Source organism: Micropterus dolomieu, linkage group LG10 (assembly GCF_021292245.1).
Source record: "Micropterus dolomieu isolate WLL.071019.BEF.003 ecotype Adirondacks linkage group LG10, ASM2129224v1, whole genome shotgun sequence".
NCBI classification, from domain to species: domain Eukaryota; kingdom Metazoa; phylum Chordata; class Actinopteri; order Centrarchiformes; family Centrarchidae; genus Micropterus; species Micropterus dolomieu.
The window spans coordinates 20272421-20287364 of NC_060159.1; the positions used below are offsets into that span (position 1 = coordinate 20272421).

General features: G+C 37.8%; 1 protein-coding gene across 1 annotated transcript in view; it reads left to right on the top strand.

The window, feature by feature from the left end:
* Window positions 1-14944, top strand: part of lama2 (laminin, alpha 2) — a 196063-nt gene that overhangs the window by 117913 nt on the left and 63206 nt on the right. The window contains exons 21-23 of the mRNA XM_046061408.1: window positions 3899-4110; window positions 10390-10496; window positions 12313-12493. Of these exons, the coding sequence (XP_045917364.1) occupies window positions 3899-4110; window positions 10390-10496; window positions 12313-12493 (500 nt within the window). The remainder of the gene's footprint in view (window positions 1-3898; window positions 4111-10389; window positions 10497-12312; window positions 12494-14944) is intronic.

Genomic DNA, 14944 nt, shown 5'->3' on the forward strand with positions numbered 1-14944 from the left:
AAACTTGAGGAGACACAGAATACAATTAGTTTTTAAAGTACACTAAAAATTACTTAGCAACTGTTCACAGACTTGAAAAAAGTTGTGATGTATTGTAACATTGTCAGGTAAAACCATGCAATTGGGACAGTACAGTTGTATTTGTTCTTTGACAGTTTTGGACGGAAGAGAAGATTGATACTTATATTTGATATTTCTGCCATGTAAAAAAAATATATATATATATAACATTAAAACTCATCTGCCTCAGCCTTTGTCTCACCCACCCGTCTTGTCTCCTTGTGTTGTGACAAATACAGTATGACATAAAGCGACAACTGCAGAAACAGGTGGGGTATAGAGCCGGAAATCAAATGTTTAAAATAAATTTGGAATAATGTTTGTATATATTTATTTATACAAATATAATTAATTATATTTATTATATTTCTACTTTATGGGTGATTAAAGAATAATATTTAAAGCTCCTGAAAATCTGGTTTCAAAACATACATAACATTAAATATAACATTAAATATCCATGCCTAAATAAGCAATAGTCAAAGTAAAAATAAATAAATAAAGTGATTATAACTTACTTTCAAAGGCAGTATATTTTGGGTTCATTGCTCAAAGTTAGTTACTGCTGTGATAAAATAGGTTTAAGGACAATTAAATCTCTACTATACATTTTTTGCAGCCAAATGTAGGTAGCTAATTTTGAATGCTAAGGACTTCAGCATATAGAGAGGGAGAGATGGAAAAGTCAAATGGCTGTCTTATGAGAAAAGTGCTGATTCTTCTATAGCTCCACTCACTGATTGAGTGCAGCAGGTCACAATTGTTCTTTAAATTGAGATTATTTATTTAAGTGGCAGCAAGGTTGACTATTAGAAACAGAAAAAGTTAGTCATATTGAAACAAAAACAAAACTTTATTTGATCTTATTCCACTGCAGCAATACACATAAATTAAAAAAGTACATTTTAAAATAACTACAAGATGTTTATTTAAATGAAAGTCCCATTTTACTCTCTAAAAACAACCTGCCCCAATTTCTACTTTTAATAGGAAATATACAGTAGCACTGAGAGAGCAAGTGGATCTCAAAATGCTTTAAAAGTTATGGGGAAAGAATGTACAAGGGAGGAGCAGAGGCTGTCTTCCACTGGCGCCGACTCCTCATTTATAACACTAAAAATAAAAGAACATTACTTTTAGGATCCCAACCCCTCTCTTTACCTCTGTAACTCTACCAGTTGTACTCACCGTCTGTTTCCTGTACACTCTGAAGGCTTTGACCAGGTGTCTGAACCCCCCCATGTCCTTCAAACACTCTGGACTCCCCGCTATAAATACCTTCTCTTCCTCTTGAGGCCCAAGTGACTACACACACACACACACACACACACACACACGCTGATGTATGTAATATAGTAGAATAAAAGCCTCAAAGTGTGAATTCATCTTGCAAATAAAGCTAAATACAAGCACACACTTTTGCTCCTCTTCTCTACTGTCAAGAAGTGAGATTGCTGCCAGGATGATTCTCCACTTGAGTAGAAGAATGTACTTGTAGCACTACACACACACACACACACAACAGAAGTGCACACACACACACACACACACTTCAGCAATGTGCACACACAGAAGCTAATAAACCAGTGCTATTGAGTACCAAGGAGGGTCAGTGGTAATAATGGCTGGCTGCTCTTGACTCTGTCCCTCTCTCTTTCCTTTCTTTTCCCTCCTCTCTAAATTTAATTCTCTTTTCAATGTGAAAACCTTTCCCCCCTTTTCTATCTCTCTCTCTCTCTCTCTCTCTCTCTCCCACTCTCCCCCTCTCATCTCAAGTCTCAATTCAGTCTGTAGAGCTTTATTTCAGCTTAAGCCTGTTTTATTTGGTTTCACTGGCTCTTGACACGTTTCAGCTGTCTCAGGTTAATATATTTTGCGGCACCTTCTTCTTATTAATCCAAAGGAAAGAAGCTGTAAATCAAAAATCAAAATCTTGGAATGATATGGCAGTTCACACAGTTGTGTGTCCTTGTCTTTGCTTGAGGTTGCCAAAAAGCATTTTTTATTTTTGTTTCCATGAATAATACTTCTTAAATCTTTCACTTATTGTTTTACTAAAAAGAACAAAAGACTTGACAACAATAAAGGATCTAAACTTTCTTATTTATTTATTTCACAGACAGTATCCCAGTTATGTTCAGTTCAAACTTTTGCCTTCCAAGGACACAACAAATACATCAGTCACACATTTCTACAGATAACATGTTTGAACAGAATAACCACTAAAAGACATGTTATTTTATTATTGCATCACATAATGTGTTTAATAATGAATTATACAGGTGCCTTCAGCCAGGCAGTATCAATGGTCAAAGACACACCCATAACAATGTTGATAATTCCCATGGACTCAGCTAGTTTAGCTTTGTTGCTTGTTTATTTTGTGATTGGATATTGGTTGCCTGCTCTTGTGGGATGAGACCTGCTGTTATTCGTAATCTTGTATAAGGAGATCAGTATGTTCTTGTCATATAAGCTAGAAATTGAGGTAAACAATATTTTTGATAATATTTACCTGCTGAAATATCAGATTTGTTTTCTGTAGTTGTTACAAAGGAAAGAAGAAGAAGTGAGCCACTGCATATTTTCTTGTGGACCTCAAAGCTGAAAAATGTATTATTGCTACATGAAAGCAGAGCAAAACTGTATTTTCTGCTATATTTCTGCTATATACTGTACAGGATACAATGCAATGCATACAAACATGATGTTGCATATGTTAGCATGCACAGACATATGCACACTTTTGTGTTCTTGTATTGTTTGTTGTGTCTAGACTCTGTTTATATTAATTTCTACATCTACTTCAGTCCATATCTTATTTCATGTATGGGATGTATTTATTGTATGTGTTTTAATGGTTGTAAATTTTAAACTCACTACTCTGTAATCTCTGTTTAAATTGTATAAGCCTAACCAGGGACAGGGGTTGCAAATTAGTCATTGCTAGAAACCTGTGTGCATGGCATCTACTTTGTATTCTTTATAAAGCAATGTTCTATGCATTTGTCCCTGTCAAATAAACATTAAATAAATAAATATAATTATTATCCCAAACTAAAATTGTATTCTGGGAACTACAACAACAGGATCTTTTGCTGCTACAACTTGAAAGTATACCTGGTAGGATTGTTGAGGTACTTTAAAGCTATGTGTAGAATTGTTTGTGATTATTAGTGATTATCAGTAGATTCTCTTAATTTTAAAGCACTTATAAGTACATAGTAAGGTTGAATGACTTGGTTTGGTGCATAGTTATTTTAAAGGTTTAATTATTCAATGTGTGTCTTATATGTTACTTGTGGTATTGTTGTCGTCTGTAACCTTCTTTACGCTGCTGTCTTGGCCAGGTCACCCTTGTAAAAGAGACCACTCATCTCAACGGGTCTTACCTGGTTAAATATGGGTTAAATACAATTTTTTATTTTTTTGTAAAAATGGAGTCATTGGAGGAATGAGTTTCAGCCCAGTCATTCTCAATGGGGGCAGATTAGGTAGGGCAGGGTGACTTTGTAACACCTGTCAGGGGACTACAGATGAAAAACAGCATTTTGGCTATCTCTGGCACATCTATAGTAATGTTTATCAGTGTGCACCAGGATTTCCCAAAATCCTCAAAAACCTTAACAGAACTTTATGTAACAGTCATTCACAAGCATGTTTGCTAATTGTGTTAATATGCATATGCAAATTGTGATGCCAAATATAAAATATTCCAACATATCATCTTTTTATTAACTGTTAAGCGGTTGTTCCCAGGTAGCAGATCATGTTTACAATACATCCAATATGGGTCAGCCTTATCACACTGTCTCTGTGTCTCTCTGCTGCCTCCTAGATGCTCCAATGGATACTACGGCCAGCCCACTGTGCCAGGGAGAACCTGCCAGCCCTGTGATTGCTATGGAAACCTGGACCTATCTATACCTGGCAGCTGTGATCCAATCACGGGCCAGTGTCTGCGCTGTCGCCAAGGTTATGGCGGCGCAGCTTGTGACAGTTGTGCTGAAGGTTACTATGGAGACGCCATCACAGCAAAAAACTGCCAACGTACGTAAACGACTAACAACGAGCATTACAGTTGTTGTTTTAAAGTCCAGTATGATGTTTTCCCTTGTTACATTTAATAAATACAGATTTTTACAGTATTGGTGTCACTATCATAATGTTATTTAAGACCTTGAGGTCAACTGCTTCGGGGGCGGACGATAACTGTCAAGGTTCATAGACAAAACTATTGTTTTTTGCTAGTCACCATTATTAGCTTTAGTCTATGGCATTTTACACTGCGTAAATTAGCCTTGCTGCTTGCAGACTTTACTCATAGCTTAAGAAATTACAAATTATTTACTTTTTTTTACTCACCTTTGGTTTAAGTTACTGTATCTCCCAACAGAACACCACGGTTGAATTTGAGCGTTAAGTAACGTAATGAGTTGTTGTCAAGTAAGTAATGTTGACCTGTCTCTCTGCCCTTTGCCCTTGGTGAAGCACAGTGAGCAGAGGAGAGGAGAGAAACTAGTGTGGCTGTAAATGACAGCAAAGCATAGTAAAGACACACTTTGAGCTAACATGAAACGAGTGCACATAAATTAGGTAAAATACATTAAATATATATTTAATTGAAACACTGAGCTTCCGCATTGGAAAGGGTATTGCCAAATCTCTACCCGTGGACACATTTCTACCCTCACACTATATTTACCGTCATACTGCACTGCCCTAATTTGTAAGATTGGAAAATGCATAACTTTGGCAACATGTAGTGGTAGTATCAAAAAAGATACTGCTCCCCCCTAACTTTCATACCCCCAAGCTGACACTGAGAATGAATTGTGTAAAAGCAAGATATTGATTGAACCAGTTTGTCTTGATATTGTCTACAGTATGCCATCAGAATGGCTTTATTAAGGTGCTGTAATCAGATTAAAAAAACAATTTTACACACAGGGACTTTAAGAGGGAAAACATCATCCACTTTTCAAAAAAATCATTATAAAAAAGCCAATATTCCAGCTTCAGTGTTTCAGCAGGGGCGTTACACTCAAGAAATGTTTTACCTCTAAGAAACTCAGTTTTAGGTAAATGATACCTTTAATTTTTCACTAAAACAGTAAGTAGATAGTACACCATTTGGAGAGAGTGTGTGTGTTTGTGTGTGTGTGTGTGTGTGTGTGTGGTGTGCAGCTGTGCTAGTAGAGTGGGTGTGATGTCGGAGCGGCCTACTGACTGCCAGCTGTGTTTAAGAGTGAGAATAAAAAACTATACCTGTTAAGGCAGGGAGGGGGGGCATGACTGAACAAGACAGAAAGAAAGAGATGGCAGGGAATTCGGATGTACAGATGGTGCTTGTTAGTGAAAATCTTCAACTTGACAAAAACAGCGGCACTGGCAGCAAAACAGGCAGAAAGACAGATTAACAGATAGGCACCTAAAGAGCGATAGACAGGCGAGGCCAGTAAGTAGACAGATTAAACTGTCAGATGAGCACAGAGGCAGGTAGACAGGCTGACAGTGGGTATTAATGTGTATTTGATAGTTCATTGTTCTGTAGTTGTTTCCCCTCTCCACCCAGCTAAATGGTTATTGATTAATCAGCTTGATCTATTGCTCTCCTACAGTGCTGATCGGCTGCTCGTGTCTAGGAGTCAGAGGGTTGTTATTGATCCTGTACGAATGACCGAGAATTATTAAAACACAACAACTCTCTTTCTGTCCGTCTGCCTCGATCTCCCTATCACTCCAAGTCTTAATGAATTTTATTGAGTGGAGCAGGAGAGTTCAGGCCAAGTCCATTTGTGCACTATTAGACTGTAAAAATCCTTTACGTTATCTTTTGGTGTCAGAGTTCCCATCTGCATCTGTTTTTGCCGCAGCCATTTTGTGTCTCCCCTTAATAGCGGTTCAGTTTAACTCAGCCCGGGAATGGAAAATGGTTTGATTTTGCGAGCAAACCTGACCAAAAAGCAATTTGTTGTTTGAGGAATAAATTCATGAAAATGTGCTTCTCTGACCATTTCTCACATGGAGAAAAGTTGTTTGCAAGTTGTTGAAAAGATCTGTGATTTGCAGTATCACACATTTGTCCAATCTCTGGAACAAAGTGGGTGTAAGGGTAATTCAATATGTAATTATGCTTCCTGTGTGTCTGACACTTAATGAATGCTTCATAGATACTTCACAGTAGATCAATAAACTCTTTGGGGATCTCACAGTACACATTTAACCAGTCTTAATGGACTGCCTAGTACAGTCCTCTGTGATGGGTCTCTTGAGTTTTTACGGGACTGAAAGTGCCCCAAAAAGTACAAAGTGTTCATCTTGTTATGATCATATTGTAGATGAATTTTGCACTCAACGTTTAAAAAAAATCCACTTTTCTTGTCATTGCTGACAGTTAGGCAAGGCAAGGCAAGTTTATTTGTATAGCACATTTCAACAACAAGGCAATTCAAAGTGCCTTACGTCAAATATAAAAGCAACATAGGGAAAAAATAAATTAAGTTTGAAAAATAATTTTGGTGAAATAAAAAATAATAATAAACAGGGTTAAACAGGACAGTATAAGTTACAGTACAGTGTACAATCAGTGTTAAAAGAGTTAAATGAAAAATAAAAACAGGCTGAGGGGTTGAAAAGAGAATAAACAGAGAAGTACACTTAATCTCTAGCTGGTCTGTACTCAGGTCCATAGCAATCTTTGGGTCCACCGAAACTCCAAAAACCCTCGGACACTACAGAGAAACCAGGACATGTCTGTCCGCAGGCCACTTTGATCCAGTTATACTCTGGACCCACTTGCGTGTTTACAGGTGGACAGAGGGTCCTGCAAATCACTCAGATTTAAGACCACTTCCTTCACTCTGTTCAATCTCACTCTAATTATCTTTTGACTCAGTTACCTAGTCGTTTCTCACCGTGTAAATATTTAATTAAAAGCAATGATAAAAAGAAAATTCTTAATTTAAAAGAACTGACAGTTTCAGCAGACCTGCAGTTATCTGGGAGTTTACTCCAGATATACGGAGCATAATAACTGAACGCTGCTTCTCCTTGTTTAGTTTAGTTTTAGCAGTTAGTTTCTGTTTTTTTCACATTTAACTTTCTGTGAAGACTAAATAATATTTTTCTAACGTAAAGGTCTCGCTATTTTAATGTATGTAGAGCAAGTTGGCAACCCTGTGCATGTCCTACATGGGGGCAGATGGCACTCTTTGACACAACATGGTATTTTACATGTTCTGATTCAGGGACAAAAAACAGATGCAAACCCAGCATGAAGGAATTGACTGTGTTGTTAGATCCCTCCCCTGAACAATAATTGTCCTATCATAGCTTAAGAACCGTAACTAGGCACGACAAGCCTGTCAAGCTTTGGATGTCTCCACATGCTGAAGCGATGTGCGTAACGATACTCAGCTTTTAATTATAATGGACTGTGGTGTCTCTTTTTCCCCCCTTTCCAAAAACACAAGAGCATTTGACACAACTTAAACATCGGTTAGTTCTAAGACATTACTAATTACATTACACAAAGCTTTTTTGTGCTGCAGTGGCCAAACAAATGGGAAACTTATATCAAGCATGCACGTTTTATTGCATTTATTACAGAATGTTCCAGCTCATTTTCCCTCAAGGCTTCTGAACACCACATCTCATCAGCATCCTTGTAATAGAAATTTGCCACTTCTATGTCTACTTGTTTGTCTTGAGTGTGGACTCAATTTGCATTTGTTATGTACTTTACGTATACTTAAAAGATTGTACTGGACCAACGCACCATTGTAGTGCTAAAGATATAGAATAGATGCACAATAGTTTGTTTATACGACAGATTGCCGATAGCTTGGAAGCAGACCATAGTGTATTTCAAGTTGCAAAAAATTATCTTCACCATCAAGGCCAGTAATGGAAAAAAAAATAAAAAACACAACAAAAAGCAACATTTTATCCCACAACAAGGCTCGCATTGTAGCGATTGACAGAATGGAGTCCAGATGGTCCCCGAAGGGTGATGCTAGGGGGGTGAGAGACTGTGTGTGTGAGAGAGAGTGAGTGAAACGGACATATATGTGCATGTTTTCTTGTATGTTAAATCAGGCAAGTATGTGTGTGTACATCTGCAAGGGTATGTGTGTAGTGTAGGCATGTGTGGGCAGACGTGCATGCCTCTCCGCATTCGTGTGTGAAGCAGAAACCAATATATGTATGCTGTGTACCATGTGTTTCTGCATATTTCTGCGTATTTCTGTGTGTCGTGTGTGTGGACATCTGTTGTACCGCTCTCTCTTTCTCTCACTTTCCAATCCCACACTCAGGTCTGTCCTTCTGTCTCTTTTACATCTAACAGTAGCAAATGGCAGGAGGTAAAACAGGCTAGGAGTAGACACACATCACATGTGTGTCTATGTGATGTGATGAGTCCTTCCAATTTGTATTTCTGTGTGCACATTTGTGTGTATGTGCTTCTGACAGCCCATCCACCAGATGGGAGCTGTGATGTTCAAGCTTTGAATTGTATATCTAATGGGTTGATTGGCGTGTGAAGGTGTGTCTTTCTTTTCCCCTAGCAGGATTTAAACACACAAAGTTAAATAAAGTTGAAGTCTCAAAGTATCTCAGAACAAGAGAGAGAGAGAGGGAGAGAGAAAGAGAGAGAGATTTTTAAGGTTTGGATGACATTTCTGCAACTAACCCATTCATGAAACAAAAAGACTGTACACACATGACAAAGGCCATGAGCTGAATATTATGCAATCTCTTTCAGTGTAAGAGAAATGAGGCTCAAGGCAGAGATGTAAATGTACTTATGGTTTATATATATATATATATATGTGTGTGTGTGTGTGTGTGTGTGTGTTTCAGTGAATGTACTACCATTGAGAAAGCGAATGACTCGCCCAAAAATTCAAGGCAAACTTCTTTTTTAATTTCACTTGGAGGAAGACAGGTTCAGTAAGTAAAGTTAGTGGAATTTGTGTGGACAGTTTTCAGTCGCCTGGTGTATCAGGTGCACCTTCTTGGCGTTTCTTCACTGTCAGATTCAAGTAGTGCTTCCTTCATTGTTTTTCAATTCCATAAGCTCTGTTTTTTCTTGTCAATGCAGATACTGAATACTATACTGTATTTACTGTATATATATACTGTAAATATTCCTGGACTGAGCACATTCTGGTTCATGGTCACCCTATTTACAACCAATCAGAGCAGCAAAACATGTGACTTTTGAAATCTGGGCTAGGGACACTCCTCTGTCAGTCATCATACCAAACCCGCCCCATATTAGATAAACAGTTGGGATTGGCCGGACCGAACTAACGGCTAGAAATCTCTCTGAACAGGAGGGGGGCCAGACGTATCTTCATCATAGCAAGTTTTAGCCATAATTTAAGAATTAACTGGGCGATTCGGAATTTCACACACGTTGACTTAGACGAAACAATGGGAATAAAATTATTTGCACAGTACGAGCTTTATTACATCTCAACATTTCTGACTTTTACTTCCTGCCTCATTCTAAATTTCAAAAGTGACTGCAAACAACATATTTGAGTGTGGCTAGCTAATCATGACTCTGTGAGTTTGTTTCACCTACAGCTCATAAAAACAAAAGCACCACATTTTGCAGCATGTAGCTATACTCAATCAATTTTCACATGGTTATTAAGAACATGTGTACCTGTTAAACAGTATGTCTATGATAATCCTCCATTAATCACTTCAACAATGCTTATTCACTGGAATGACACATACTGTATGTATCATCAATGTAGCATTTAGTCCAAAAATGCACTAAATGTGAGTCTGAACAGACATACAGACTACAACTTGACTGGTCGGTGGATGCATTCAACCGTTTTGTTTTTCCTGTGCTGGTGTGCACACTCCATACCAAATTTTCAGCAGAGCAAACAAGGCAAAACAACATTCTAAAACTAAATGAAAAAGTGATTGTGTCCTCTGTTGCAGCCTTGCTTTGTCATTTGACTCGTACTGCATGTTTTTATATACAAAATATAATCTGGCAAAACTAAGTCAGCCCACTACACGGAAGAATCTATTTGGGGAAGGGAAGATTTTCTCCAAAGTGCAGTCAGCAGGATATTAAAGTGCATATCGACAGCTAATCCTGAAGAAGACCTTAAGCTGGATCTAAGCTCTTATCCAGCCTATTGTAGTGTAAAGAGAACACTCTCACCAACTTGTGTTATTGTTAAATCAATATAATCAATATGTGTTATTATATGTTCTCATGTAGAAATTCTGCCATTAGGAAATGATAATTGTATGCTGTTTTCCTCTCCTCTCCTCTCCTCTCCTCTCTTGCAGCCTGTCAGTGCCATACTAATGGCTCTGTATCTGAGGTCTGCAATAAGGAGACTGGACAGTGCCAATGCAGAGAAAATGTGGTTGGACGCCAGTGTGATGAGTGCATGGTAAGTATTCTGACGGATGCCAATAATCTTTACAGATATTGCCAATATGCGTTGGCACCATTCCTGTGTAGACTTTTTATTACTTATTTTCCACATACACAGCTCTGTTTCATTGGTGGCACTAATTCTACTCTTTTTTTTTTCTTGATGTAATCTTGCAATATCATATGTGTATAATGGGCTACCTGTGTTCTTGAGTGTTTTAATCCCAATTAGATCTATTGAGATGATGCTCTTATTTGTATTACACTTTATTTTTCTCATCACATTACATCAAATGTGTTTTTTAGTTTAACAGCAATGTGGTGGGAAGCTGGTTGGTCAAAAGCTTATTTATGTTCCTTCAAATTATAACCTAATACAATTTTATTTTAAACTTTTTTCTTGTACTTTCAGTTTGTTGTTGTTATTTGTCCCGCTCATTCTCATTGGTCCTCTATCTGTACCCCCCTCCACATCTATGCACTGTGATTGGTCCAGCCTAACTGCTGGTGGGATGCTGAGCGTCAGGAGTGTATGCCCTGTCGCTGCAGCCCTCATGGCTCTATTTCTCAGCGCTGTGATGTTGAGGGTCGTTGCATCTGTCGCCCCGGTTTTGTGGGCCGGCGCTGTGACTTGCGGCGCCAGGGTTACGAGAGGCGGGAGACGCGGAGGCCGGTGGAGCACATTCCCATGGAAGCCCTGCAGCAGAGATGGGGGGGGTCGTCCCGCACGGGGGGTTGTCCCAGAGGGGCATACAGGCCTAAGACAGGGGTAACACCCGCTGCATGTTGATGACAGTGGTGTGTTTTAAGTAGCATGGGTGTGTTTACTTGGTGTGCAAAAATGTTACAGATGTACAGACATTCGTGAGAAGAACAGGTTTAAGACACATTTTACATGTGTCAAGCTTCACACTCTTTATGTTTATGGATGTGATGGTTTGAGGGCAGAATTTTTAAATCACTGCATGGAAAGGGAGGTGTCTGTCACATGTGTTCTATGTAAGGGTTTTACTAGCATGGCTGTTTCTGTGTCTTTCTGTGACAGACATATCCATTTGAAGATGCTGCTGAGTGTAAGCAGTAATGCATCATGTGTTAGCATACACAATATGAGCAATCTTTAACACATTTTGAAACCAATGAGACCAAAAAATGTCACCTCTTTTGGTAATTCAAGATGTTTGTTGCTGAATAGGTGTTGTAAATGTCATTCTTTGGCAAATCATGATGTTCATAAATTTTTCAGAGGTAGCCTCATTCTACATTCAGGAAGCTAATTTATTTTTGTTCATTTTTAGCTGAACTACACCTATTTCACCTAATTTAAATATTTCTCTCTGGCAACATTTCAGAAGATTTGTTAATAATGTCTTGGTCAGCATACTGTATGTAGCTAAAGGGGCAGTTTTAAGAATGTCTGGGTCCAGTCTGATGAATCAAAATGCATGGCATTGTTTTATTTTCCTTTTCAGCAACAAGAAGACATTTTCAGACTGTCAGGCATTCAGAGGCCCCAGTTTTTAGTTGTCTACTTAATTTTTACTTAATTAAGACAAAGACAATATGAAATTCACTTCTCTCTTTATCCCAGAATAATACCTTGAAAAGAATCAAAAATCTTGAAAATATTACAAAGTCACAAATACATAATCCTTTGTTCGCTCTTCTGTTTCATTAAATCATCAGAAACAAGTCTTGCATCTCATGTTATTATAACCTATTAATAGAACTTTAAGTTGCTTGAGTGTGTCTGCAACTTGTTTTACCCCTTATACCTTTTCCCAACTTCATTTAAAACCCCTTTTTCCTTGTCTGTAATTGTGTTTTTCCAGCCTCAAACTCATGGCATCACCACAGGTGGAGTGTGTGTCCCGTGTCACTGTAACTCGTTTGGTTCTAAGTCATTTGACTGTGATGAAAATGGTCAGTGTCGGTGTCAGCCAGGCGTCAGCGGACCCAAATGTGACCGTTGCTCACGAGGATTTTTCAACTTCCAGGAGGGCGGCTGCACACGTAAGCATAGACAGTGGGGTAGAAGGGGGAGAGGAAGTGGGCTAACCCTGGCATCAGCCCACAGAACAAAAGTATACCATCCATGTGAAATCCTGACAACATCAAAGCATGTAGATTTGTCTTGTGTTTATGAAAGTAATGTCAGCAGTTGCAAAATGCTGTCCTTATTGAACTGCTGCTTGGTTCTTTCTTTTTAATTTAAAGTTTACGCAAATTGTCTGCAGAGACATTTTACTGAAAAAATGTTTTGTCAAAAATGCACACGTTATAAGTTATAAGCGGTTTTACAATTATTACAATTATATTTATAATTAATTGCAAAGCAAAATCTTTTTTTTCTCACAAGCAGGACAAAGCTGAACATCATCAAAGCAAAACATGGCAAAATTGTTATGAATGTGAGCCGCTGGCTTTAGTTAAATGAGTTCAGCATTATGTTTCAAAATATGGTACTTTGTCAGTGTAGGCATTTCTTCCTGTTCCAATTTCACATGGATATAATACAGTTTGCATCTATACTGTAACTTCACAGTACTTAGTTTGAAATATCATCAGTTTTGTGCAGAAACCACAAACTTCCTATCTTGTAAAAGTCAGACTCACAGAAATTATGAAGAACTCATCATTTCTTTGCCATTGATGATCATGTATTTTTGACATTGCACCATGTTTTAGAAATACTTATGCAATTTTCCCCAGGGTTATAAAACATGCATCTTAGCAAAAGCTATAACTATATCAAACAACGCACCCATCCATACATACATACATCCATCCTCCATCATACTATTTAGATGATGGAGGGAACAAATGAAAGATGGGAGGGAGATCTGTAAAATTAGAGAATCAAGACTAAGTATTGTGTCTACAAGACAGTCGAAGGATGAAATGTTGCTAAGAGAAACTAGCTGCTGATTGATATGACCATCTTTGAAGGTTGAACACAGAGAATAATAATGATTTGACCCATAAATTATGGAGCTAAAAGATTTCTTATTCATCTTGGCTAGTGAACAAGCAAAACAGCTGATAATTATTATACTGTGTGTGAAGGATGTTTAAGGGACAGATAATTTAAATGAATCAAATCGAATTTTGTCTAATTTACCGGGAAATCCCTTTCAATAGAAATGAGCCTCATCAATAAATGCTTGGTAAAAAAATGAAAGGATATGAGAGACCTGTACACAACAATGTATCACCAGCGAACTGATCAAAAATTGTACTTCTGAAATCAGTTAGCTGTTTGTTGCAAGATCTGAGGATTTTCACTATAGTTGCCTGAGGGTGTGTTACGTCATCTGAAAAGACTTTCGTTTGAAAAATTTCTATTCCAGCTCAGATTCTTTTTCTAAAGGAATGTCTTCAAATTATTAAATCCTATGCCCTAAAAACTTGGCATCCCAGGCAGCAGGTGCAGCAAACTTGTGGTGCCCAAAATGAGGATTAAGCATCCACGTAACCCAACTAGGACTATGAATAGCTTTACCCACAAATCTCCTTATGTAATATATTATTGATGCCAACCACTATTGACAGCCAAGGAGAACAGTAATAGGTTAGCCAGAAACCCTGATCATACAGCAGAAATACAAGATAGGACTGGGAATTATTTGCCTTGATTCATCAGGGAAAAATATGCTGGATTGTTTTTAATGTTCCAGTGAATTTACTGCAGGCAAGTCATAATAGAAAAATGACAGATCAGATCAGATGAAACTTAAAATAAAAGAAAGGTAAAAAAAAAAATAAAAATGTACATAAATGAATCAGGTGCCATTCCATTAAGTTTCAGGAAACTTCTGTAGCATGTCTAAAGCTAGCTATGAATTTTAATAAATTTATGAGAATACCCAATTATGAATTTTAATATTCATAAAATATAAAAATCTCTCGTTTCGGGGCACCACTGGAGTTGTTATTATCCTAGAGTCTCCGGACCTCTAGGTAGCTTTTAATAATAATTATATAATAATAATTATATATAATTATAATATAATAATTATTCACTAGTGATCAGTTAGTTCGAATATAATCGCTCAATTATCTTAAATCAATCAGTCAGTCTCATATCTAAAGGGTCAATTCTCTTGGCAGGGACGTGGAAATAGTCAACACACACAATTCCTTGGTTACAGTGAATTTAATAACTAACTAAGGTGATATAAAAAGGTGGTTAAAATACATCAGGGAAAATAAGCAATGGCTAAATGAGAATGGAGGTTCGATTGTGGGAAGCATTTGACTCATACGGCAGAGGAGAACTAATGAAAGTAAGCTACGAGTTTAGGAGTTAAATAGACAATATTAACACTATGGGATATCCCTGACCACAGAATGTTTTGTTTGGTCTTACTGCTTGTCGGCGGCCTGCTTTGGCTTGTTGTACGGGTCCCACGCTAGCTGCCCGATCCTGGCTTTTTGCTAAGGATTCTCCGGGGTTCTCCGTGT